At 37.9% G+C, this 25,323-nt stretch overlaps 4 protein-coding genes across 5 annotated transcripts; 1 reads left to right on the forward strand and 3 right to left on the reverse strand.

Annotated features, from left to right (window-relative positions):
* Positions 1 to 265: 265 nt before the first annotated feature.
* Positions 266 to 1,265, reverse strand: LOC137723255 (uncharacterized). Its single transcript, XM_068462411.2, has 2 exons — positions 1,074 to 1,265; positions 266 to 923 (listed from the first exon to the last, which is right to left on the reverse strand). Exons 1-2 carry the CDS (start codon positions 1,208 to 1,210, stop codon positions 485 to 487), a joined length of 576 nt encoding a protein of 191 aa, XP_068318512.2. The 5' UTR covers positions 1,211 to 1,265; the 3' UTR covers positions 266 to 484.
* Positions 1,266 to 2,235: 970 nt separating this feature from the next.
* Positions 2,236 to 8,123, reverse strand: LOC137722390 (phytyl ester synthase 1, chloroplastic). The gene is made up of 13 exons (XM_088693063.1): positions 7,298 to 8,123; positions 7,043 to 7,094; positions 6,752 to 6,807; positions 6,480 to 6,638; positions 6,262 to 6,366; positions 5,235 to 5,341; positions 5,007 to 5,128; positions 4,781 to 4,889; positions 4,048 to 4,181; positions 3,475 to 3,832; positions 3,204 to 3,317; positions 2,853 to 2,938; positions 2,236 to 2,756 (listed from the first exon to the last, which is right to left on the reverse strand). The coding sequence occupies exons 1-13, from the start codon at positions 7,719 to 7,721 to the stop codon at positions 2,456 to 2,458; spliced, it is 2,127 nt and encodes a 708-aa protein (XP_088549189.1). The 5' UTR covers positions 7,722 to 8,123; the 3' UTR covers positions 2,236 to 2,455.
* Positions 8,124 to 10,227: 2,104 nt separating this feature from the next.
* LOC137723092 (uncharacterized) lies at positions 10,228 to 18,333 on the reverse strand. Of its 2 annotated transcripts, none has more exons than XM_068462252.2 (19): positions 18,136 to 18,333; positions 16,892 to 17,001; positions 16,477 to 16,632; positions 15,853 to 15,918; positions 15,652 to 15,741; positions 14,710 to 15,009; positions 14,430 to 14,527; positions 14,136 to 14,171; positions 13,885 to 14,005; positions 13,549 to 13,785; positions 13,278 to 13,373; positions 13,080 to 13,145; positions 12,923 to 12,961; positions 12,712 to 12,846; positions 12,161 to 12,522; positions 11,578 to 11,671; positions 11,264 to 11,455; positions 10,925 to 11,019; positions 10,228 to 10,740 (listed from the first exon to the last, which is right to left on the reverse strand). In XM_068462252.2, exons 2-19 carry the CDS (start codon positions 16,988 to 16,990, stop codon positions 10,737 to 10,739), a joined length of 2,286 nt encoding a protein of 761 aa, XP_068318353.1. In that variant the 5' UTR covers positions 16,991 to 17,001; positions 18,136 to 18,333; the 3' UTR covers positions 10,228 to 10,736. The 2 variants fall into 2 exon arrangements, with proteins under 2 accessions (XP_068318353.1, XP_068318352.1); XM_068462251.2 differs by having other exon boundaries at positions 10,901 to 11,019.
* Positions 18,334 to 23,173: 4,840 nt separating this feature from the next.
* On the forward strand, positions 23,174 to 25,323 carry LOC137723005 (uncharacterized). Its single transcript, XM_068462158.2, has 2 exons — positions 23,174 to 23,639; positions 24,380 to 25,323. The coding sequence occupies exons 1-2, from the start codon at positions 23,284 to 23,286 to the stop codon at positions 25,032 to 25,034; spliced, it is 1,011 nt and encodes a 336-aa protein (XP_068318259.1). The 5' UTR covers positions 23,174 to 23,283; the 3' UTR covers positions 25,035 to 25,323.

Raw genomic sequence — 25,323 nt, forward strand, 5'->3', positions numbered from 1 at the left:
CTAAACGGTTACCCATAACCATAATCATGCAATTTAAACAGACGGATAACCGCGATTACCCATATCTGCGGGTATTTTGCCCATCCCTAGTTACAGACTCGTATATTTGGTTGTGTACTGGATCTACAATAAGGGAAATGATTTCCGCATCTCAGAAATAATCCATTTCCCAACAACTCTCACTACTGGAGCTAACCCGAAGGGCGATCGTAATTACTTCATAAAAGAAAGAAAAAAAAAAAAAGGGAAAAACGAATTCACGAAATTACTACAAGGCTTATTTTATTACTTAGTTCACAAGGCATACATGCCATCAATACAGATTACAAAGAGTACACTTCCATGTCTTACCATGAAACTAAACAGAAGCAGAAACACACAAACAGATAGAGTGGCTAGGTTATACCAAACCAACAGACGAAAATGACGTAAGAAACGCATACAACGAAGCAGAAGCATAAAGCCTTAATTAGCATCACATGTTTTACTTGTAGGAATATTTGTCCTTGGGCTTTGAACTCTCCTTCAAGTAGTGCAGGGCTCTCTCCATGTCATCCGTTGGCAGGCGAACTGGACGTGCAGCCGCCAGTAGTGATCCACGGTTGGGCTTAGCGCTGTGGCCACTACCGTTAGCTATCATGTTAATTGCTGTTCCCATGGCACCACCGTTATGTTTGCGGTTGTGTGAGTGGTCATCATAGTTGGCGTACCTAGTGGTGTTGGAATGTTTGTACGGCTTGTTGGTGCTGTACTGATCACTGTAATCACCATATCCTGGAGGCCCGTTGTATCCACTTTGATTAGGGTAGCCGCCATAAGTTCTTGCTGGCTCAAAGGCCTGTCGTGGAGGGCTCGAAGGCCTGCTACTCCAGTTGTCTCCGGTGGCAGGATAGCCGTAATTTCCACCTGGGGGAGAGCCATGCCTGTATGAAGTTAACAAAGGTGAGTCAACACGTTCAGTAATAATCGTCTCGTGTTTAGTAACGTAGCTCCCAGCAGGTTGTGCAATGGTTGTGCTTCGAGTTCGGTCAGCATCAACTATGGTTGTGCGGAACTCGTCAGTGTCAGCGTACCTTGTTTGGCCCCACTCATTGGTGTACGGTCTTACCCCGTTGCTTCCGGTGGTGTAGGCTGGTCCGGTGGAGTAGCCTGGTCCGGTGGAGTAAGCTGGTCCAGTAGAGTAGCCTGGTCCATGACCGTAGCTGGCCATTGCTTCAAGTTTAGAAGTACCTGTATGAATTTTTTTTTTCTTTCTGATTAATTGGATTGTCGAAGCTTTAATATATGTGTATATATATATGTGTGTCTGCGTGTGTGTGTGTGTGTTGGACAGACACTTCCAAGATTCCATAGCAAAACTGTTAAAGAATCATATTCTGTTCATCCATAGAATGTGACCCCCATTAACTTCCCTCGAAAAAAATAGAGAGAGATGGGTAGCAAAACTTGATTAGCCACCCATATCACCAATAAGAAAACTTACATGTCACAGGGACGTCAATGTGATATATTTCAAATTAATCACACAACACGATCTAGACAAGTTAAAAACATATGGTGACATGTGACAAACTTAAAATAGTAACACATTTGCGTTTGAGTTGCATGTAAGTCTTTCTCGATATCATCATACTCAGAAGTTGGAACTTTTGGCCTAAATACTCTTCCCTTGAAGGGAAACATCAAGAATCAAAGCTTAACCCTTTTGCCCAAATGCAGATTCTCTGCCTTGTCAAATTATCTCAAATTATTTGCAGAATCATGTTCTGAGTTCCAAGGGCACTCAACTTTCTTCTCTCATTTTTTAAGTCTAAGATGAAGGAGAATATAGGGAAAAAAGGCAACTACTTTACATCCTTTAGAGATATTATTCCGTACTTTCATTTCCTGTTTTACAAATCTGACACACCCAAAAACGAAAAATAGCAAATGTTTCCGTCTTGAGAACTTACATGCAATAAGGACGTCAAAATGGCAATATTTTAAGTCAATCACATAATGTCATGTGGACGTGGGCAAAGTAACACACATGACGACGCTTGATCGGCCTAGGATACCGCTATCTTTGATCTCAAACAGAAGGTTAGCGTGGTCCTGCTACTTACATATGCTAAAATCTGACCCAATTTTTTTTCAAATAATCTTCAATTCTGGGACTGATTTTTCATCCCCGGATAAGAAATCAAATATCCCAGTCTCAGGAGTAAACCGATGCGAACTCGTTCGTCACGCCAATTATGATTTCCAACGGATAATATCACTATGAAAAATGAGAATCATAAAATTCCTCATGTTTCTTCTCAGACTTTCAGACCCCAATTTCAAGTTTTCTTGCGACGCAAGATTCGGCAGAGGAAGAAAAAGACGAAGATGCTTTTCTTTAGTACACAAACATCTTCCATGGAAAAATAATTACACTATAAACAAGAAGAATGTATCCAACAAAATCAAAATTTCAAGGCTCAAATGTTGGAACTTCCTCTACATGGTGATACATTGCCCGATATACTGTTCTGTCCAAAACATTCCTATAAGGATCCTCCTCCCGCTTTTTAATTAAGTACGCTAAACTGTTTTCAATGTCTGATTGTATCTGCAAGTACAATTCGTTTGCGTTTTCTTTGTCTTTCAGGATCTCTTTCTTTCCCTTTGTTTCGATGGGCTTCCCAAACAAACAGTAATACCGTCCTGGTATCTTCGGTAGAATCCCTGGAAAAAAGAGTTGTATGTTGGCAACCTCCCCACTCGACTCATCCCTATAAACCAGAAAACCTTAAAACTCAGTCTAACAATTTGCAACCATTAAGATTAGAGTTGGGAGAACACGAAAACAATAAGACGGAGATTATTACCTTATTTTTATAGAATCAAGCTTAGCGGCTTTGAGATAATCACTCACCACTGGGATATTCATGAGGTCATTGTAGTCAAGAACCAACTGCCAGATCCAACATAAGAACCGAAATATAATGTTAACTGGAAGTTAAGCTCAAAAGTAAAAAGAAGGCATGGCATTGTGACATTATCTGTTTTCCGAAAGGGAAAAAAAAAAAGAGTGGCATCGGAAGAAAATAATTATAAGGCGTGTTAAGTATTGAAAGCTATAGGCGAGCGAGATTTCATAAAACTTATCATATGCTATGAAAAAAGGTCCATATTTTGCTAAGAATTTTTTTGGGAAGAACAGTTTAACACAAGCTTACTTCTAGCATGTCATCTTCTCCTACAGCCGCAAATGGTACAATTGTGGCCCCAAAGCGTGCAGCCATTCTCACAAATTCGGGTTGGTCAGGCCAGAATAACTTGTATTCTTCACCCTGCCAATTAAAGAAACACCATATAGGCATGGGAAACCAAAACTATAACAGATAAATTACCAAGAAGAATGAAGTGTGTTTGTAAAATCCATTTCACACACATTTAAAACGTGCAAAATGCCAGATCGAAAACTAAGTTCTTGGAATCTTGGCGCACCTTGTTATGGAGAGCCTCACGTGCACCACCAGGATAGAGCAGAACATGCGATTTTGTTGCAAGCAATTTGAATAGGTTTTTTGCTGTAACAGGTACTGCGCCGAATAGTTTGAGATAGTCAAATTGGGCCAAGTTCCCGTGCTTGCCCCAAAACAATGCTGGATGTGCTACTCCACGAACCATTATGCTCTTCTCTCTTAAAAATTCTTCAACTAAAGAATAAACTTCCAATCCAAATAAATTGTGATTACCAACAAGTAAGACAGGTCCTTCATCTGGAACTCCAGCAAGACCTCTCACAATCTTCCCATCTTCCAACGTTGAGAGCATTACGGAAGCAGTAGATAGGCGTAATAATCTGACATTCATGTATTTCAGTATCAGCTCTGGCCCCAAATCAACAAATATGCTAATGGATGCAACTTAGCGGGGTCCGGGTTAGGTGCAAGTGAAACCCATACATGATGCAATTATACTGCAAATACATTTTGGAACTAACATGCCTGGAAATCTGCAACACAGAATATGAAACAAACAAATGTAAGAAAAGTATTAAGTGTTGAACTGAATTACCCGAATTGTTCATCACATGTATATTTCAATTCGCGCATACTAGGAGGAAGAAAATCTGAGACATAATCATGCTTCCTTGAACGACGGTATTTGTAAGTGCCTTTTATAACTGACATCAAATTAACGCCATCTTCCTGTAATATGACAATAGAGCACATTCAGTCACATTAGCATCTTCACAAGTCAATGGCACCCGAAAAGGTAAAGCTTATATTACACAGGAACAGCAAAGTATAGCGAAACTTGCATCAAAGCAAACAAAATTGTTGTCACAGTAATAGTGTCTAGTGTCCATTGTCAAATGGGAAATTGATATCCCAAGAGAGTTCTTGAAGCCAAAACTCAATCTTTATTCTTTAACTAGAGATTTATCGGACTTGGGAATTAATAAAAGGTCTCGAGTTCAAAGAACAGATTCAACAATATTCAAGAAAAGAAATAAAACTGTGTACTAAATTCATATCCAGAAATGCACCTCGGTTATTAATTTAAAGTTAATGTTATTAACCATTATCCAACGGCCAAATTGAAGCCAACTTAAAGATAAAATTCACCATCATCAGTCGAATGTGTTGCATAGTTACATCTACGCAGTTTAAACAAAATCATTAAGGGCATTGATTTCACAACGTATGCTAAACACGTCATTACACTTGTCATCATTGATGACAGCGTAGAGAAAATTCAGTAGCATCGCACCAGACTCGAAATATACACACATATTTTAACTTACTAGTAACAGAGTATGTCCATTGTCATTGAAGTGTCGTACTGTACAATTCTGTAATGAACGTGCCAGTCGTTCTGCTTCCTCTCGACTTGGAACCATGTTATCTTTGCCACTGAAATGCCAACATATGATTTTTACTATAAAAAATTAAAATATCAAATGTACAATTTTACGATAACATTTTTAATGCGAGTGAGAGAGAAACACAATGGCTATAGTGAATATTAACCTAGCCAACACTAGCACTTCAGCTTTAACAGCATGGAGACGGGAATTTGCATAAGCAGCAGCTGACTTGAGCAGCTTCAGCTTCCAAAGAAGAGTGTCCCTCGGTATAATATCAGCCAAAGACTGAGATGGAAATGATGGAAGTAAGTAAATATTGAAAATAAGGTAGAATCCACACATGTAGACATTTCAATGAAGTTCAAGAAGAGGAATTGAAAGCACTTCTTACAGAGAGATATGGTAGCAAATCAGTCAGGTTGCGAGACATTTGTGTTAACTTTAAACTCGATGGAAGTCTATTTTCTATGTTAACCATCGCCATTTTTGTTGGATCACCTGATGGAAAGAAGGTTAAAGTAGTGACATCAGAATTCTTGTATTTGGCAGTGGAAAACGTAGGGGCTTGAAACTGCAAACAGTTGTTTCTGACCATGACACCACATGAAACTTTCCAGGAAAACTAACATCCAAAAGTTCTTAAAACTGCTTCCAACAAATATACATGGCTCCCAATCAACTTAACATTCAATACAAGAGAATGCAATTTACCGACGTATCAAAAAGATTAACAAGAAAAGTACAATAAAAGCTTCCAAAACAATTCTTTAGTTCAACCATCCGCAAACTTATCTTTCAAATCACAGAACCTATTAATATAATGCTATTATGCTAATAACCCAATTCTCTAGGAGACCAACAAAAATGAGTTTTCTTGTGAACTGAAATCATAATCTTATTGACCTCACCAAATTCCAAATATAAAGTACCATATTCTCTTTTGCTCCTAGATTAACAATTTGATAGTAAAATTCATTTTAGTTACTGGGCTCCTAATTAAAAAATTCCTGATCGTATTGATCAGATTTGTTCGCGTGATAAGCTATAGTCTAAATACTCACATTAGCATTTCAGATTGTAAGAAACTTGAGACACAAATTCATCGGCTACGACACAGGGCTCAAAATTAGTCAAGGTTCATAACAAGACTTGCAACAAGACAACATCAAGTATTTATATCATTCATTTTAGTCAAGGGAAGATAATGAGCGTCGTATCCCTGGATTGGCAGCACCCCAAGAGAATAAGCATTCCACATATCATAGTAACACAGTTAACAGAGAGAGTGAGTGTACCAGGCTCTAAAAGAGTCTTCTTCAAGGATTGAAAGCACAGTCAAGGGCCAAATTAGAAATGACTTATCTCACTTCAGCATAAATGTTTTAGTTAATTAGATTTCAGAGCAACAAATTACGTACCCATAACAAAGCCAAGTAGATAGGGAACAGCAATATGTAATTCATCAGGCATAGCAGCCAAGATTGGGAACAGAGGTTGCAGCGGAGACCTTTCAACTGATGTAGCTAAAATAAAAAAAACACCAAAACGTCAGACTGAGTTGGTGTGTTCATGACATACCATTAGCATAACAAAAATACATGTTGAAGAAAATTGGACTGCACAACTTGTAACCAACCTGGATTGACTAGTGTCAGTACTAAATCAATGGTAGGATTATGTGCAGCAACGGCAAGTGACAGGCATCCTCCAAAGGAATCTCCTACCAAGTAAATTGGCTTGTTTGGAGATGAAGCATGCTCAAGCCTTATGGTTTCTTCGACAAATTTCACCAGCCCTTAACATATGAAACCAAACGAAATTATTGATTAAGAGTGCCATGTTATCAAAACAAAACTGATAATTCATACATATATAAAGAATTTCAAATGGTGTTATCAAGATTAAGACCTTCAAATGGTGTTCGATCATTAACAGGAATATGCAGGCATCGAACTTCAAAAGCCCTGCGTTATTTCAACGAATTATATATCAGAAGCTGCTAGAAATAGTTTACCTCCAATTTCAGAGCTAAAACCTGATTTTTAACGAGACCATATTTCTCTAACAAGGACAACCATTTATTTGAATGGAATTTCCCACAAACCATAGTTCTTTTTTAAAACTGAACATAAAAGTTATCCAACTTCCCAAGATCCGAACAAAATTTTGTAAACAAAATAAATAATTCGAAAAACTTACTTCCCAAGAGCTTTATGGTGCAAAATGAGGCCCCATCCAGTACCATCCAGCCCTGTATATGCACAATACATAAATGATTATACAACATTCTGCACTACAGAACTTCACTCGCTAAGAAACATAACAAATACATTTTTCTCAGATGTATGCTGTTTAGCTACTCTACACGTATAGATATATCATTTATATGCAAATCACAGTGCCAACATTAGGAACCAACTTATGATTTATCATCTTTGGCTAGGCAACAATTACCAGGCAAAAACAAAAGAATCGGAGAATCCTTCAGTGGACGCCCGCACTCAATGGGAGAAAACCACCGGGGAGGTCCACCATCAGGCTTAATCATCTCCTTGTTTGCATGAAAATAATCTTTTACAGTGACAGTCCCATACCCATCATCGTACAAAGGTTCCAAACTTTCAAGACCACCACCATCCTCCACCCTCTTCTCCTCCTTAACTTTAAGCCTCAAACTCCCATTCCCTCTATCAATCACAGACCTCCTTTCCTCCCTCTCCTCGATTCCGGAAGCACCATTCAAAACAACAGATTCAGATGACAACCCCGGTGAATCCTTACCACCTAAACTCTGAACCTGCAGTACACGAGTCCGAAGCTTATTCTCCGAATTCAACACGAAAAAATGAGGACCCGGAAAGCCTATAACTGATGCCATGGCTTCAAGCAAAACGCAAAAGATTATAGACCCTTCTCTCAAACGCTCACAAAATCAGAAACTTTGGAGCTCTTTCAATACAAACTAGCACTTGGGAACACCTTAACACAGTGAACAAAACCTGCCCAATTCAGTTGGACATTCCCTTAAACCACTCTAACAGACACAATCATGCATTTAGCACAACACAAACCGTAGCGGACACTAAAAAATCGGCACAAAATCGAAACTTGAAGCAGACACAGATAAACTACAGGAAGATATAGCCTGTGAAACACGTAAAGTCTTCAACTTTCCTCAAATTTAGCATTAACAAAACCCAGCAAATTTTTTCGGTGCAGAAAAATAAGGAAATAATATTATTGAGTGATAATCTGGATTGTACCTGATGTGGGTCTGAGCGGCCGACCCAAATAGTTGAGTTTTGTCCATTGTAATTTTGCTCTGGTTGATATTTGGCCACATGGGTCATCTGACGCTGTGGAGTTTGCAGTAATATTGGTGAGTTGCATGAAAAAGACGAGTTACAATCTTACCAGTTAGTGGGGAAGTGGCACTGTCATTGCCAAATGGAGACAACAATACGGAAAGGGATGGGATAGGTGGAGAAAATTTTCATTTAGACGGAAACATATGTGATACACGTGTTTTTATGTAAATTATGAAATTTTTTATATTTTAAGTTATCAATTTTCTAATACACATCTTATTATTTTTATAATGATACGTGGTGTACTATCTGGCGTTGGAGGGCTGGCTGGCTAGTTGGAAATGACTAGCCCGTTGGCCTGATTTGGAGGTTTGGGGCCGATGGGGCCCACAAGCCCTTTGGCCTAGCCATCGGTTAGAGGCAGTTTTCATGTCATTCCAAACTATTTTTAGCCCTATAGCCTTTTGGTCGAGTCGGTTGGAGATAGCCTAAGTAGACCAATCCAGATGGAACAAAGTCCAAAGTGATGCCAAATAAACAAAATTTGCAAACTAAATAACATGTCACTAATAAAAAAAATAAGCACGGTAATCAACAATTAAGTAGTAATGCAATCATTAACTTTCATTTTCAATTTACAAAAATTATTCTCACCAGCATTATCCTTTCGTCCATTAGTGCATTTACCAATTACCACCACCCGCCTAAGACAACCATCAGCAAGCACGATTTGTGGTCAAACTTAGAGCCGAACCCCTTTCAATGAGAAAGGGAACATAACCCAAACCTGATGGGATCATGGGACCATTTCCAACTTTCCAAGTCCAACATCACTGGCCCAGGACCATAAAATGTGTTTCTGTTTCTAGTACTTTTCACTCGTTCAAAAGTTCGGCAGTCGACACGAGTTCGCATTATAATATGACGCTTGCCGGGTACGCGCATATGGGAACTTTCGGTTTTCTGTCGAGCAATTACATTTGCTTTAACAATGAAAAGATGGTCTCCAACTAAAAAATCCAGAAATCCGAAAATCATCTTCAACTAAGAACTAGATCAAAAAACTTATGAGTCCTACGGGACAAAAAGGGGCCAGAAGGCCAACCCGCTCGCCATCTTCAGGCAGGCAGGCGGCTGGCTAGCCCATTTTGTTTGTCTTTTTTTTGTTTTTTTTCCTTTTCCACTTGCCCAGCCCAGTTTCTTTATTTTTATTTTTTGTTCTTCAGCCCACCTTAGGTTTCGGGTTTAGGAACTTTTTTTGTCCTAGCCCACTTTTTTATTTATTTTTAATAGCCCTTTTTTTTTTTTTTAAATTTCTAATTTTTTTCCTACACTATTTCTCATATATTTTTCACCATTTCATACTGTCTTACTTTATTTTATTTCAATTCTTTACATTCTATACTATTGTCATTTGGCCCTCTCAGTTGAAGATGGTTTTTTGTGACAGGACTAAAACGAGCCGTCTGACCCTTGGTTGGAGATGGAGACAACTATGACTCTATACTGTTTATTAAAATATTAATATCTTGGAGAGCCAAAGGGCTAAAACGAGCCCTCTGGCCAGCCTTCGATTGGAGATGGCCTTAGTAAGTGAGATGTTTTAAATTCAACAATTACAGTGGTGCAGGACACTATTTTTCTTTTATCCAATTTTATATCTCCAGCAAAGTTTTACAGAGCCAAAATAAAGGAAAAGATAATTTTTTTAGTTTTTTTATTTTTAAACAAACGATATTATCGACATTGGAATATAAGGCGTTTGCCAAGTACTGGCGAACTTTTGGGGAACTTTCGGTCCCTTGCCGAACGTTTACATTGTCTCATGAACGGAACAGGCAAGTCCCGAGCCGGAAATAGTCACACAGAGAACGTAAACATTACAGTACAACGATTCGAAGAAGCGGAATGTTCTTGCACAAACGAAATCAAGCCCGACGCCAACGGCAACCAAAACAAGAACTGAAGTATTACAGTAACGAAAGAACAGTTCCAACTCCATAATAAATTATATATACAAGGGAAACAAAGTAAACAAGAAAAAACAACAGACGATACAACAATTTCTAACCAGTATAATGCAAAATTGGGGATTTCATTTTGTAGAATGTTTCCGAAAATAAGAAACTACACGAAGGAGTAGCACGCGGATAACGAAAAAGAAATCCGGAAATGATGCAGAATGATACTGTCTTATTCTGTGAAACAAAGGAAAATTCCCTTCACAATAGAGTGTTCTATGGTTGGGTATCGAAACCGACAATATAAATCTACAAATCTTTCATTACCATGTGCCTGATACGGCTCTTCAGAAGTTCGAAGAAAATTCATGTTCATTTCTCATCCGGTCGAACACTCTATCTACTGCCACATGCAGACAACCAATTGACAAATCTGCAGCGTCCAGCAAAAGCTTCTGTATCAGCAACAAAGATCGTGATGCCCCCTTTTGCCCAACAAGGGGCCTTCTCGGGAAGATTTGGGGAATGGCACTGGATTCCGCAATCAATTAGTTTTCAAACTTTACAAGTGTACCACGGGCGACCCCAGAAGAATCAATGTTTCTCATTATCTTAAACACAATATCACCTGCAAGTATTAATGACAAACCTTTAAGCTACAGCTCTGTCTCGGTAGAGCTGATCCCTATCTACCGCTTAAGTGAAAAGGCTGTTTTTTTAACTACAAATTTACAATCAAACTTAATGCATCCAAAAATTGCACATTAGCGATAACAAAGGCACCTCACCTCCGGAATCTAGCACAGACTCACCTGCCCTGAATCACCCTGTAATTGAGAACCAGGTCCTCAGATTTCTTCCATATATAAGCCCGCACCGTGGCTAAGCTCATGTCTGGGGACAAGACCTGTGCATAACAAAAGGATAGGTAATAACCAATAGCAGTCACAGAACTGGTAAATTGCATGTAAGTTCAACCAAGAATACATTTAGCTGCTAATCCCAAAAGCAGAAAAAGCATTTACCAATGTCTTAAAACTTTTAGCAGTTATAGTTTCGTTAAACTTTCAATTACCACAAAAAGAAACCTACTAAAGACTTAATTTGCTAATTACTATGCAGACGTCCACCCAAGATGTTTGTCCACTTGCCTGATTGTTGCACAATATCTCTATAGAAGGCTTAAGCTTTTGCCATGGCTTCAATCCAGATCGGAAAGATCCATCTCCAACCGATGATAGCTGCAATGGCCCTCCAGCAAGACCAGGAGCAAATGTGGCATCAGGATTGGCACTATCCAATGGTTTGTCAAGGACCATCTTCTCAACAACATAATTAACAACCTGCATAAAGCTTCCCATTAGTAAAGTAAAATAAATAGGATACATGCGGGTGCGCACACAACAATAATGAGTACTTGAAGATCTTCCATCATTCATGAGCTAACATGAAACGCAGAACTTACTTTATGAATTCGTAAAATACGAGGGGCGCTTAGTTTCCCTTGAGTGAGGATCTGAACAGTTGAACCTTCACATGGATGTAGATAAAAACTGCACCTGAAAAATTGACAAAATAATTTTTCTTCTATAAGATAACACAAAAGGACATAATATTTCAAACATAATGCCTTCACTAGCAGATTGAAAATAAAAAACCATCTAGGAAAAAAGAAAGTATTATTAATTTTTGAATAAGAAAGAAGAAATTGCGGAGAGAAGGAATTAAGGCATTGAATCCTTGAAGAGAAAGGAAACAAGAACTTATGGCTTTCCTACTTTATTTCACGACCGCTCTGATCGTAACTTTAGTTTCAAGGACTATTGCTAGACTGCCCATCTTTCAATAAGAAATGTCAGGGAAAAACTAAAATGGAAAGATGTCCCTAAAACTCTACAACTTAATTTTTGTAATTGCTTAAAACTCTACAAATTTCAGGCAAGTAATTCTTTTTTAATCCATAAACACCTTCGTCTTCTGAAAACTGAAAAGAGAATTTATATTCTCAGCTAGGAAGTAAAAACAGTATACTAAAGCAAGGAAGTTACTTGGTATTTTCTCTAGGGGGTAGGCGATTATTCAACACACAATCGAGACACCACCAAGGAAAGTCCTTGTCATCTTCAGTGCCATCTAGGTCAGTGATTTTCTTCCTCCATGGACCTCCCTGAGAGCCCTCAGTAATAACAGAAGGAGGGGAAGTTGTAGAAAATTCGAAGGGAGGATGGACCATTGAATCATTTTCAGCATTACTATCCACCTCAATTCTTGAATGGGTAATACTTCTAGTAGTAATATCCTTTCCAGATGACACATCCCCATTAGCTGATGCTTGTGGTCCAAACCCTTGCTTTCTTTTTGCCAACCAATGAGCCAAGAGTCCTTTAAGGGTTTCTCGCGCTAGATTAACCTGAAGAATTACAAAAACTTAATTCTCAAACAATTTCGTCATGGTGGGTAAAAATAGATAAATCGGTATACAGACTTGGCATAACTAATAAATGGTTAAATGTCACAGCAAAGGGGAAAAAAAGACAGAAATCATAGAACCCACAAAAAAGGGGGCGAAAAAATATAGAACAGTCAAGGTTATATCTACCTTGTCATCTTCAGGCTTCCCCACAATGTTAAGGTCTGCTGAATACATCTCCGCCGAAAAGCATTGTGGGGTATCTAAATGTATAGATAAACATCCAAGTCTGGTATCCACAGTGAACCATGCAGGAATGCTCACCTGAACCAGTCAAGAAATCACTATAAAAATTCATCAACGCTGTTAAGCTGAAATCACTGTAGACTAGGAAGCATACCATCTCAAAAAGCTCTTCTTTTTTCTCCTCAAATTTGACCTGTATGGTACACAATATAAGTATAGATGCTTATAATGTTCCTCAATAAGGCATTTGCCTCAAACACTATTATATAATTCTAGTCAGATAATAGAGTACAGGAAAAAAGGAATATAACCTTTCCATAATCCTCAATGACAACACCCCTCGTAATCTCCCACAACTTCACTGAATCAGCAGTGTCCTATCAAGATCACATTGGTTCATAATATTTAATTAAGCAATGACATATGGTTTGACAACAAAACTAGATAGTCAAAGTAACTTTAAACAGGAGCATCATCATAACAATATATGAGAAAATCAACATGATTACCTTTGTCAAGACATGCCTTCTATTGTTTAATATTTCATGTTGCACTATTCCAGGAGTTCCAGGAATCGTAAATATAGGTTCTTTATTAACAGGGACCTGGAAAACAACCACAACAACATTAATCCCCTAAACTCAAAGGTCTGACGTGGCAAATATCAAATAAGACTATGAAGAAACAGGTACGAATATATACCATGATAAATAGAGCATGGTACATGCACATGCAACAAGAAGACATAAATTTGAATATAAAGAACAGAGTGATACTTACTAGGGTTGATCCTTCTAAGGATACCCTTGCTCTTGAAAAGGATAAATTTCCAGCCAAGAATGCACCACCTCTTTGAATAATCTTCTGGGGATTACTCCCTTCAGCAGGCCATCTATGAACTGAAGAATCTGTTGTTGCAACCCATATACTATCATCATGTAAAGCCAACTGCAAAATGGGATGTTCCCCTGTGGAAAGCAAGAGACTCTCTCTGGTGGCCAAGTCTGTCAAGTATAACTGAGGGTATAAACAGAATTCAGTATTAAAAAAAATGAGCAGCAAACCTGAACAGCCAATGATGTCTGAGAACAGAATTTACAAGAGAGCTGTACTCACAGAAAGGTCTCTCCCACCACTATATACATGACTAAATGTTGGGGTACTGGCAAGTGCCCAAACAGAATCTGTATGCACAGCATAAGAATGCACACATCGCTGTTGACCAAGATCCCATAGCCTATAAAACAGAAAGACTTTGGTGAACTGTGTTCGCAACAAAATGCCAACCTCCTATCACATAAACAATTATATCTTTCAACTTGCACAGAAGGCTAATTGTTTGCGTTGGAATAGATGTGGATACCAACCTGATCATTGAATCAGAAGATCCTGACAAGCAAAATCTGTATGAAATTAAAAGAAAGAACAAACTATTAATGACTGTTACCAAAGCAAATTGTATGAATGTAGCACAGAAAACAACCCAATAAGATGAATAAATCATTCATTATCAAATCAAGATTGTGACTTGCTTGTTCAATACATTTGCTGTATCATCTATAAAAGATACAACAAACTGAACTATCCAGACCAAAAAGTTAACAGAAATCTTGTTTGAAGTGCTCAATCAAGACAGCCTGTGAAAAATCTACCCAACCAACCTTCCAGTAGAATCAATCAGCAGAGCCCTGATATTATCTGTATGCCCTCTTAGTTTCATTTTCTTCGAACCTGTTCTTGGATCCCAAACACGAACAACCTAAAGGGCATCAGGATATAATTAATAGTTATTAGCACTGTCTGGTTAACCTCACACACTAACTAGAAGAGGAAAATTAAAAATATTCAACCAAACTTCCGCAGATTTTTCAGAAAGTTTCATGTCTACGAGATAATAATAATAAATTTAGGACACAGCCAACCCCAGACAACAAAATATACCTTCTCTGTTCCACCAGAGACCAGAAGCGATCCACTATCATTCATTGCCAATGCATAAACTGATTCCTTATGACCTTTGGCAGAGATTGGGACATATCCATGTGGCTGAGTTGTGTGCATAGAAATGCTGTTGCTAGAGCTGATAGTACGTAAACTAGTAATTGCATTTCCAGAACCATTGACAACAGTTGAACTATCATCTTCCATTGATTCACCTGACTTTGCAACCGGAGTAAGAGCTGCTTCAAGATCCCATACAAATACCTCCCCTCCAAGTCCACCAGAGGCAACAATATTGCTCTAAAATGCGTGACACTATAAAAGGATCAGAAATTTTCTTTTCCTATATCATATTCAAGATAAAAGTATACAAATACATATGGAAAACAAGTCCGTCCATATTAAGTGCATAAACTATACAAGAACATCAGAAACATTACAATTAGAACATATGTCCCAAGAAATCAAGATTAATCAAAAGGAAGAGAATGTCCCTAAAATGCCTAGCCAATGCAGCCCACAAAGATGCCAAGTCTGTTTCTCTTCCAAACACATCTACCTCACCTCTCTTATCTTTAGTTTCTTTTCATCGAAACAAGCCAAATAAATGCAGAGACTACACATCACCAAAGGGCGATCATCTGCTCTTTAGCAGAATCCCTAAAAGAGTCCTCCACAGACACAGAAAATCACTACCTAGGAAGTGTTACCCATCACTCCAAACACTTGTAGGAACTTATTCCAGATTTAAGAAGTTCAAGGGAAAGCAGAAAGATGCAATCTAAACTATCAGCAGATTCAGGTCATCCATAAAATATGCAACGATGCCACCAAGCACAACTTGAACTATCAAATTGAACATGAAACTCTTCATATAGAATGAGTGGAATGACAAGAACCTATGCATTCACAAGGCAGATGAAAATTTGACGAGGAAATTACATTTTTCTCTGCGGAAGCAAGGCATGTGACATAGTCAGAATGCTGACGAAGAGTTTTAGTACAAGTTCCACCTGACAAACAATTCCACGTCTGATGTGTCCATATGACAGTTGGAATAAAAAAATGAATCAGTTACATCCAAAAAGAAAACACTAGTCACAAAACTAAAACAAGGCAAAACAAAGATCTAGGCCAATGAACCTTAAGGGTGGTATCTGAAGAACAAGAAACAAGCGTATTATCACCTGCAAGAACAGCATCATTAACCTGCACAACAGAAGTACTCTCTAAGTATAAATTTTTAACTTATGCATGAAGTACAGGAAAGTAAAATATAAATTAAATATCAATTTTTTTTTGAAGTAATAGAAAGACTATGAAAAGTGCATGTCTGGAAGCTACCCAAGCACAAACAACACAATGCTGATTTAAAAAAAAAAAAAACAGTCTAATGTTGTGCCCAGCACAAGATATTTTGTGCGCCCAACATTCTTTCATTTCATTTTCCCTTTTAACATTTTGTACTCTGATTGGTCTAGTTTAAACATCCCACATGGAAAGTTTCAGCTATAATCTGACTCCCCACCCCTGCATTATAATAAGACGACGACGACAACAACAAAGCCTTATCGGCTGTATGAATCCTAGAATAAAACGAGAAGAAAAAAAAATAAAAAATCCATCCAAAATTGAAGAGCAAGTAAATCTCAGCAATTTTCATGAGAAAGGGAGAAATCTCAAAATTTAAACATCTCCACACCTTAAATGGCAAGTTTTGTTTTAAATAAACAAAACTAGGTTTAAACATTGGAAGAAAATGGTTACCCAATCCACATGAGACTCAAAGGTTGCTGAACATGTAGCAGCATCTTCAGCCAGCGCCCATCTTTTTAGTGTGCCATCACGGCTTCCAGTAAACAGGTAATCACACCCAGACACTGATGCCTTCAGTACAGACAAAGAATTTATGCCGGCACAATGCTGCAGACAGAAACCATCCAAACACGGTTAAGCATCTATAATTTAACACTAGCAAAAAGTTTCATGCAACGTATGCAGATAAAACAAAAGTCATATATACGTTGTGCCTTTTAAGTCCAAAAGTGAGATATATATTTATTAAAATATAAAATATTTTGTAACAAATAAAAACTTAATTACAGAACTTAAAATAGAAATCAGGAAAAAAAAATGGAATCAATTAACAGAAATCAGGAAAAAAAACATGGAATCAATTCACCTTCGTGTCGTCAGCATCACTCAACACATATGTTAATCTCTTCTCTTTACGAGGGCGACTGGAATTGTTTGTGTTCCCTGAACTACCCACTCGGTGCATCGCATAAACAACTACAAAGACAAGTATTAAAAATTAATAATCATTGATCACCAAATAAATGTAAACAAAGAATTCCTACGAAGTGACCGTAATTTTAGAATATATTTGGTCGTAGCAAGTGTTGTAGAACAAAAGGCATTGTCGAATACAAATGATACACTTCATTTCAGTTTTAGTTATCCACTTCAGTTTTTCAATACAACGAAGGTAATATATCCAGTACAGATGATCCAATAGATATGCTTTCTCGACATGTTAAGGAATATTCTATCATGTAATCAGTTCTCAACCTATGATGAATAACTTTATGAACTTGTCAATACCTAATACAACTGTAATGAAAATAAATGAATTAGACACTTAAGAGTTAAGACCTATTAAAGTTGCTAACCTTCAAAACAATATAATTGGTATGTACATAAGGTTTTTACATCTCAAATGTAATAAATTTGACAATCCAACCTCTTCCCACTTTCTGTTGTGATATCGCCGGGACTCATTTTACTACTAATTCACCAACAAAAATATTGGCTGTTAAGATAACAGATGAAATGGTGATACTTCTTTCCCATATACGACGCACAGCACCAAAAACCCACAGAACCTCAAACTCCCCGACTGCCCAAAACCCACAGTTTTTATATAATCGACCAAACACACTATAGAACACATGTATACCAACAAAAAAACACCGAAAATAATTGCTGACCATCCAGAGCAATTGCAAAATGTTCTATTAAATAGTTTTCCATACCGCCATTTCGACTAACCCAATACAACTCCGATTCGTCTCAGAATTTCCATGCAACCCGTCAATTTATCCAAAAACTCCCAACTATTACTCCATTAAAGCACCAATAATCAACTCGAAAGACTGACTAAAACAGATTAATCAGGTCACCAAGTCTACTAATTAACCCGAACCTCATCGAGATGAAGACCCCACAAACACAACCAGGACAAAGAAACACAAAAACCCATTAATCATTTTCGTATATACCATTCAGATCACCAACTCAATTAATTACCATTCAAAATCCATGGAAAATTAAAATTAATACAAAAAAACAGTTGATTTTATCCGCAAAAAATTAAAACTAGAAAATTGAAAATTATTGAAATTAAACAAAGTGGAAAACCCTAACCTTATCAATCAGTGAAGAAATTGGAAGCTCCCCTTTTGTGCTCGTCGTCGTCGTCTTCTTCTTCTTCTTCTTCCACTGAGTTGCGATTTCAGAGAGTTGGAAATTTTTGGGTGTGGGTGTCGATTTTATTGTGGGCGAGTCCTTTGACTCGGTTTTTTTGGGGTTCTAGTCGAGGTTAATTTCGTCTTTCCCGTGAGTATATGAATTTATGATGGGCGTGGACTTTAGTTACAGACGCCGGTGAGCGCGGGTGGCCCGATACTCGCTTCGCTGGCAATTGGTTCGTGGAGATTTTTCAATGTGATCGGTATATGAGGTATGGCATATCACGTGTCATTATACAAATAGTAAGATATGTGTGCTAAAAAGTTAATAACTTAAAAAATAAAATTTCTCACCACTCCTATTAAAACACGTGGTGTATTACTTATGTTCCCGTCACAACTAAAAATTTCTCGTAGTGTGGGTCCGACTGGGGAGAATACAGAGGTGTGGTGGAATTACAAAACGAAAAGGGATCCTCTCGGGATCCCTTCCACTTAATCCTCCTCATCAAAGAATTTGGATTCTTGAAATTTAATCCAACAACTAAAGTTATTATAATTTTTAGTAGGCTTCTATTTTTAGTCGTTGGATCAAATTTTAAGGGCTCATATTGTTTGATGAGGAGGATCAGGTGGAAATGATCTGAAGATGATTCATTTCCTCACAAAACGACCCATCGGCGATGTGGAAACAGGTTCAGACTCTGGTTATGGTAATGGGTTCAGACTCCATATATTTATGTAAGGTTTTTATCACAAATGATTCCTGAAATTAACATCACTCCTCATTTGGGTCCTTAAAATTGAAACTGATCAATGTCGTCCTTGAAATTTGGTACCACAAACCAATGTCATCCTTACTGTCCCATTCCGTTAAGTTTTTAGTTACTTTGATGACGTGTTACACATGGGGATCCATACGACCAATGATGTTGTGTCATGTGGATTAAACATAAAAAAAACTGGTTTTTAATTTGATTTAAGATTTAAAAACTCATTAACAAAACTGAAAAAAAGGTAAGATAGATAAACAAAAATAAAAATAAACCTAACACCTCCATCTCAAATTGGATTGCCGAAAATTATTATCAAATTCGATTTGGGAAAAACAAAATCCAAAAAATGAAATCAAAACACGTATTAGGGATATATAGGAAATAGAGTGAGAGTTCGAGTCACCTCCCCCAATCCAAGCCCAACCGAACCTATCCCACAACCTCGTTGCTAGTCGTTCCTCATCCCGTACCCTTGACTTTGGTGCTTTGGAGAAGAACATGAAATTAAATTTGAAGAGGGTATGGAGAATTGGAGATGATAGTTGGAGATGAGGGAGGTGGCTGAGCAGGTAACTGGGTTAGTTTTTTCATCTGTTTTTTTTTTTTTTTTTTTTTAACCCATAAATGAAAGTCTCTTTTTGATTGAAGAAGCTGGGCTGGTCGTGTTTAATTTTTTTTTTTTTTTTATAGTTGTGTCCTTGATTTTAAATCTTTTTTTTTTTTTAAAGGTTAGTCCATGTGGCACCACATCATTGGTTGTATGGGTCCCCTTGTCAGACACCTCATCAAAGTAACAGAAAAATAAACGGAATGGGACGACATTGATTTGTGGTACCAAATTTCAAGGATGATATTGATCGATTTTCAATTTCAAGGATTAAAGTGAGAAGTAATGTCAATTTATAGACACTATTTGTGATAAAAACTCTTCATATAATTTCCTTTTCTTCTTTATTTGATGATCAGGTAAATTTCCTTTTAAAAAATTAAGGTAAATAAAAAAAAATTCTAAAAAAAAATTATATATAATTTTTTTACTAAGGAAATGAATACACAAGTTTTTGAACCTTATTATATGAGATATCATCAACCTCAGCATGCCTATACAATCGATTGCAACACAAACAACAACTACAAAAATAAAAACATTGAATGGAGTTCTTCTAATCTAGTCTAGTCTAATCACTGATAGTTGATACTAGATCAATTGTTTTCCTTCTTTTTTTTTTGTCCTAACTCATGATCTAAACGAGTCGCACATACATCCTAGTACATGTTGCCCATCGCTAAGGACATCCCCCAAGAGTGGGGGATTTCGTGACATTTCTGATTGGATGTCTTGTGTTTCTAATAAGTTGTTTAATAGTTAGCATATTGAATCACACAGGCCCTTTAAGGGAAGGGATCCCCATTTTTTTAAAAAAAAATTTGAGGACACCCTCTTGACCATTAGATTTGACTTTAATGAAATTATGTGACTGAGATTAAATCACAGACCACAGAATCTCAACCACATGATTTCATTAAAATCAAATTTAATGGTTAAGAGGATGTCACCATTTTTTTTGAAAAATGGGAATCACTTCCCTTAAAGGCTCCCTTGAATCATATACATAATGGGCTGGTTTAGTTCGATCTTAACCGGATGATTATGAATTATTTTATTTCTATATTAATAGATTAATGAATAGAATATTAAATTTGGTAAGAAGATAAAATCTCAAATCACCAATTCATCTGAAATTTTTGTTTTCTTTTTTTAATTTAGTCGCTACAAGATCAACAATTCCATGAGTTTGGGTTTCTATTGTTGATATAAAAACATCTCTTTCCATATATTCGAATACAACCCATTTTAATTAACAAAACGATAGCGACTTTAACAGGTATCGCCGAAATAGCAAAGCCATATAAAGTCATCGTGGCTCATCCATATAAAGTCATCGTGGAAAAGCGATACCACATAAAACCATCATTGGTAAACGAAACTACATCCTGATGCCTATGACAGTGCAGCCGTCCAGTTCAGTCACCAAAGCGGTCAGCCTAAAAATGGCCTTTGGGTTAGTGATAAAGAAGTCAAAGAAAAACTTTTTAGCCAAAATAATCCATAAGATTGGGATAACTATTTACTTTGTTCCTTGTAAATTAAAATCAATAGAAGTGGTCCCTGAAATTGTCCATTATCAACCATTTTGTTCATTCCATGAAAAATCTCCGTTAAACTGAGGTTGTTTTTGTCAAACCAACCCCTCTACTTAAACGGGTGGTTTCTTCAATTTAACAGAGATGTTTCACAGAATGACCAAAATAATTATGATGACAATCTTAGGGACCATTTCTGTCAATTTTGAATTTCATAGACCAAAATAAATAATTACAAGAACCATTTTAACTAAAAAGTCTAAAACTAATAGTATGTAATTTAGATACAATTTATTATCTGTTCACAGTCTATATAGAGGTTCCCTATATTGGAAAGTTGGGGGGGGGGGTTGGGGGGGGGGGGAGGGGGGGAGTCTATTTTTACATGGAAAAGGATCCTAGAGATCATGTGATCATGATCATTCATCGTATATCGTGCGAAAATTTTTCGGTATGTACTATTTATATTTAATTTTAAATTTTAAATTTTGAAATGATTTCTGACCGCATAATGTATGATGAACGATCATGATCACAGGATTCCTAAGATCCCTAGAAAAATGATTCGACGAGGATCCTTTTCCTTTTTACATAACATAAAGGATGGGCCCCTGAATTTAGAAACAAATTCCTATTTGTGAATTTTATTTTATCCACTACTATGCATTTTCTCAATTAATTATTTTTTAGGGTAAATATCAGTTTATTACACTCAAGTTTCGTGGTTTTTAACATTGGTACAAGAAGTTTTTTTTTCTCCCAGAGTTATACCTAAAGTGTTAATTTTAGGACAGTCTCATACATCCGTTAGTTTAGCTGTTAAGTTTCCCGTTAATTGATGATGTGGCACCCATGTGAACAATGACTAGATGCCATATGTCATTAAGGGGGTCTACGTGGAAATTAAAAATTAAAAATAATTATTTATTTATTTATTTAAAAATAAATAAATAAAACCTAAAACCTACCTGTCTTCTACCTCCCCCATCCCTTATTTACCCTGCAACCCTTACCACCCCCCCCCCCCCCCCGCGCACCTTTTCCCTTCCTCATCCCCCCACACCCTCTCCGTCTTTTCTCTCTTCCCCAACCAAAACCCATGTTCATTTTCTGGTATTTTCTGCAGTGGTACAAAGGTTTCCTCCATATACCTCTCATGGATCCAAGTGTCGCCCTTTCCTCACCTCCTTAGATCCGGCCCTCTTTCCAAAGTCCCCAACTTCGCCACCGCTTGCTCCGCCTTGACCTTCCTCAATCTTTCTTCAAACTCTCTCGATTTCTCCACCACATCCTCCTCATTTGCCTTCCCCCTCTGTATTGAGATAGGAGATAACCAAACCTAGTTGAGAATTTCAAATATTTGATCAGGAACAAATAGAACCACTTCTAAAGAACCCAGATAACTACCTGAAAAGAAGCAGGAACCAAGGTCAAGTCGATGGGAGGGAGACTTGTCGGCGTTGCCCTGGATTGCAGAAGAGGATGGAAGAGAGAAGGGAGGCTTGTGCAAGTTGTAGAAGAGAGAAGGGAAGGAAGGGTGTGGGTTGCAGAAGAGAGAAGGGAGGGAGAGGGTGCGGGGGGAAGAAGAAGGGAGAAGGTGCGCCGGCGGGGAGGGGTAGGGGTTGTAGAGTAAAGAAGGGATGGGGGGAGGTAGAAGACGGGTAGGTTTTAGGTTCTTTTTTTTTTTTTTTTTTTTTGAATATTTAATTTCTATATGGACCCTTTAATGACACGTGGTACCCAGTCATTGTCCACATAAATGTCATGTTATCAACTAACAGAAGACTTAACAGCCAGACCAACGGATGTACAAGACTGTCCTAAAATTAACTTAGGTATGACTTTGAGACGAAAAAAATTTTATATACCAAATGTTAAAAACTACGAAATTTGAAGGTAATAAACTGATATTTAGCCTATATTTTAAATACAAGAAAATGGAATTATTGCTCCCGCACACTGTCATTTGCCACTCTCCATGTTCCACGCCACGCAAGTCTCCACCAATCACATGAACCCTGGAGAAAAAAGCAAAAAAATAAAATATAAAAATCCTCGTGCCCCTTGAAACGACGTCGCTTAAGGCCGTTCCCCAAATCAATGTCGCGCAATCCCAATCTTCCTGCAGACCTAAAATTCAGAGACTTGAAGGTATGAAGACTTCGGCGTAAAATTGAATATACATGGCTCTGTGGTCGTCACCGTCAACTTCGTCGTCGCCGAAGGGGATAGTGATAACGGTGCCGGCGCTGGTTCTCATGGCGTCAGTTGCCGCATTTTTCTTCTTCTTTCTCTTGTCCTCTTTATCGTCGCCGTGCACTTGCGGCGGCGGTGCTGGTATTGCGCGTGTGGGTTATGTCAGTGGACCCAGTGTCGGCGTGGCGGAGGGCGGAGGAGGGGAGACGATATGGTCGTCGAAGGAGGATGTGGAGTGGGTGAAGGATCAGATCCGAGTGAATGGGTTGCATATGCAGGATAACGTGTTGAGGAAGGGAATTAACCCTCGCACCCGAGCTCAGCAGCTTGAAGATCTCTTGCAGTCAGTTCTCTCTCTCTCTCTAAGTACTTGTATAATATGATGTGCACATTTGTGTGATTAGGAATGAGGACTTGGATTTGTGCAGTGGGATTGGAATTTTGACATCAGTTGATTTTGGCATGGGGTTTGGGAATTGGGTATTGAATTGTGAATTAGGTATATTCTTGGATTCAAAGCTGCTAACCTTAATTTTGAGTACCAGTTCATGTGATTTTTGTGCCAAGTGAGGATGTGGGGGAGTTGAGATTACATCAGTAAACTTCGATTTTCATGAGATCGCATCAGTAAACTTAGATTTGTTTAGTTATGTGGACGTGAACTCGAATTTGTTGCTTAAGTTTCTGCATTTTGTTTGCGCTTTATCTTTTCGATGCTAGTTTGGCAAGTTCTGTGTTGCTCTGTTTGGTTTATGTATTAGGGTGGAGAGAAAGGAAAGGATTAAGTTTTGATCATTGCCTAGATTTATAGAACATGGAACTTAGACTAGATCATATCCTTTGAAGTGATTTGTTGTATTCCTTTTGTTTCGATAGACATTTCTTTGTAACTTGATGATTCTTTAGTTAGAGTATTCTCTTGCTTGTTTGGGATATTCTTCTTTCTCATTGTGCTTTAATGTGCCTGCAGTTATAACATATTCGCATGTTTGTGGGTCAATCGAAACAACAGAAAATTATATGTTACGTGAATACAGGGATGATCTTATACAAAGAATTGACCAGTTGTTTCTGAATTTTCAGATTCAAGGGTATATCTCACTATGAAGGACCTGATTTGGAAAATCATACTGCCCTCCCATGCCCTGGTGAGCTCCTAACTGAGGAGCACCACAGTAACTACGGTGAGCCTTGGGCAGGTGGGCGAGATGTTTTTGAGTTCCTCGCCCAGTCCTCTCATCTGAAGCCTGACTCCAATGTCCTTGAGATCGGTTGTGGTACCCTCCGAGTTGGTTTGCATTTCATTCGCTATCTTAATCCCGGACACTTCCACTGTCTTGAAAGAGATGAGCTCTCGCTAATGGCTGCCTTCAGATACGAGCTTCCTTCCCAAGGTCTTCTGCACAAGCGCCCTTTGATTGTGAAAGGTGACAGCATGGACTTCAGCAGATTTGGGTCCAATGTTGTGTATGACTTGATCTATGCTAGTGCTGTGTTTCTTCATATGCCTGATAAGCTTGTGTGGGTTGGATTAGAGAGATTGACAAATAAACTGAAACCCTATGACGGGCGAATCTTCGTTTCCCATAATATCAAATTCTGTTCGCGGTTGGGAGGAGACGAGTGTACAAAGCGGCTCACGAGTTTAGGCCTGGAGTATGTCGGAAAGCATACACATGACAGCTTGCTGTTTAATCACTATGAAATCTGGTTCGAGTTTAGGCGGACAAAGGCTTAGAGTTGCAGAATTTATTCATTTTTTCACTGCCTTCCGTCCTAATTTAGATACGGGATGTGAAGCGATGCGTGGCTGCGGTGCTCTTGTGGTATTTGTTTTATAACTTTGGCCACCATTCTCTGAAGGTCAAGTCTTTTAACCTTCTATTTATGATTGTACTTGTTAGAGTGGCAGATCGTTTGTGCAGGAGGCTGAGGCCTGTTTTGTATTTTTGGATAGGAAAATTGTAACCTGTAAGAATTTGATAACACTTTCTTTGAATTTATATAAGCTATTCATTTTTCCTTCA

Source organism: Pyrus communis, chromosome 4 (assembly GCF_041283825.1).
Source record: "Pyrus communis isolate YQ-2024b chromosome 4, ASM4128382v1, whole genome shotgun sequence".
Classification (NCBI taxonomy): domain Eukaryota; kingdom Viridiplantae; phylum Streptophyta; class Magnoliopsida; order Rosales; family Rosaceae; genus Pyrus; species Pyrus communis.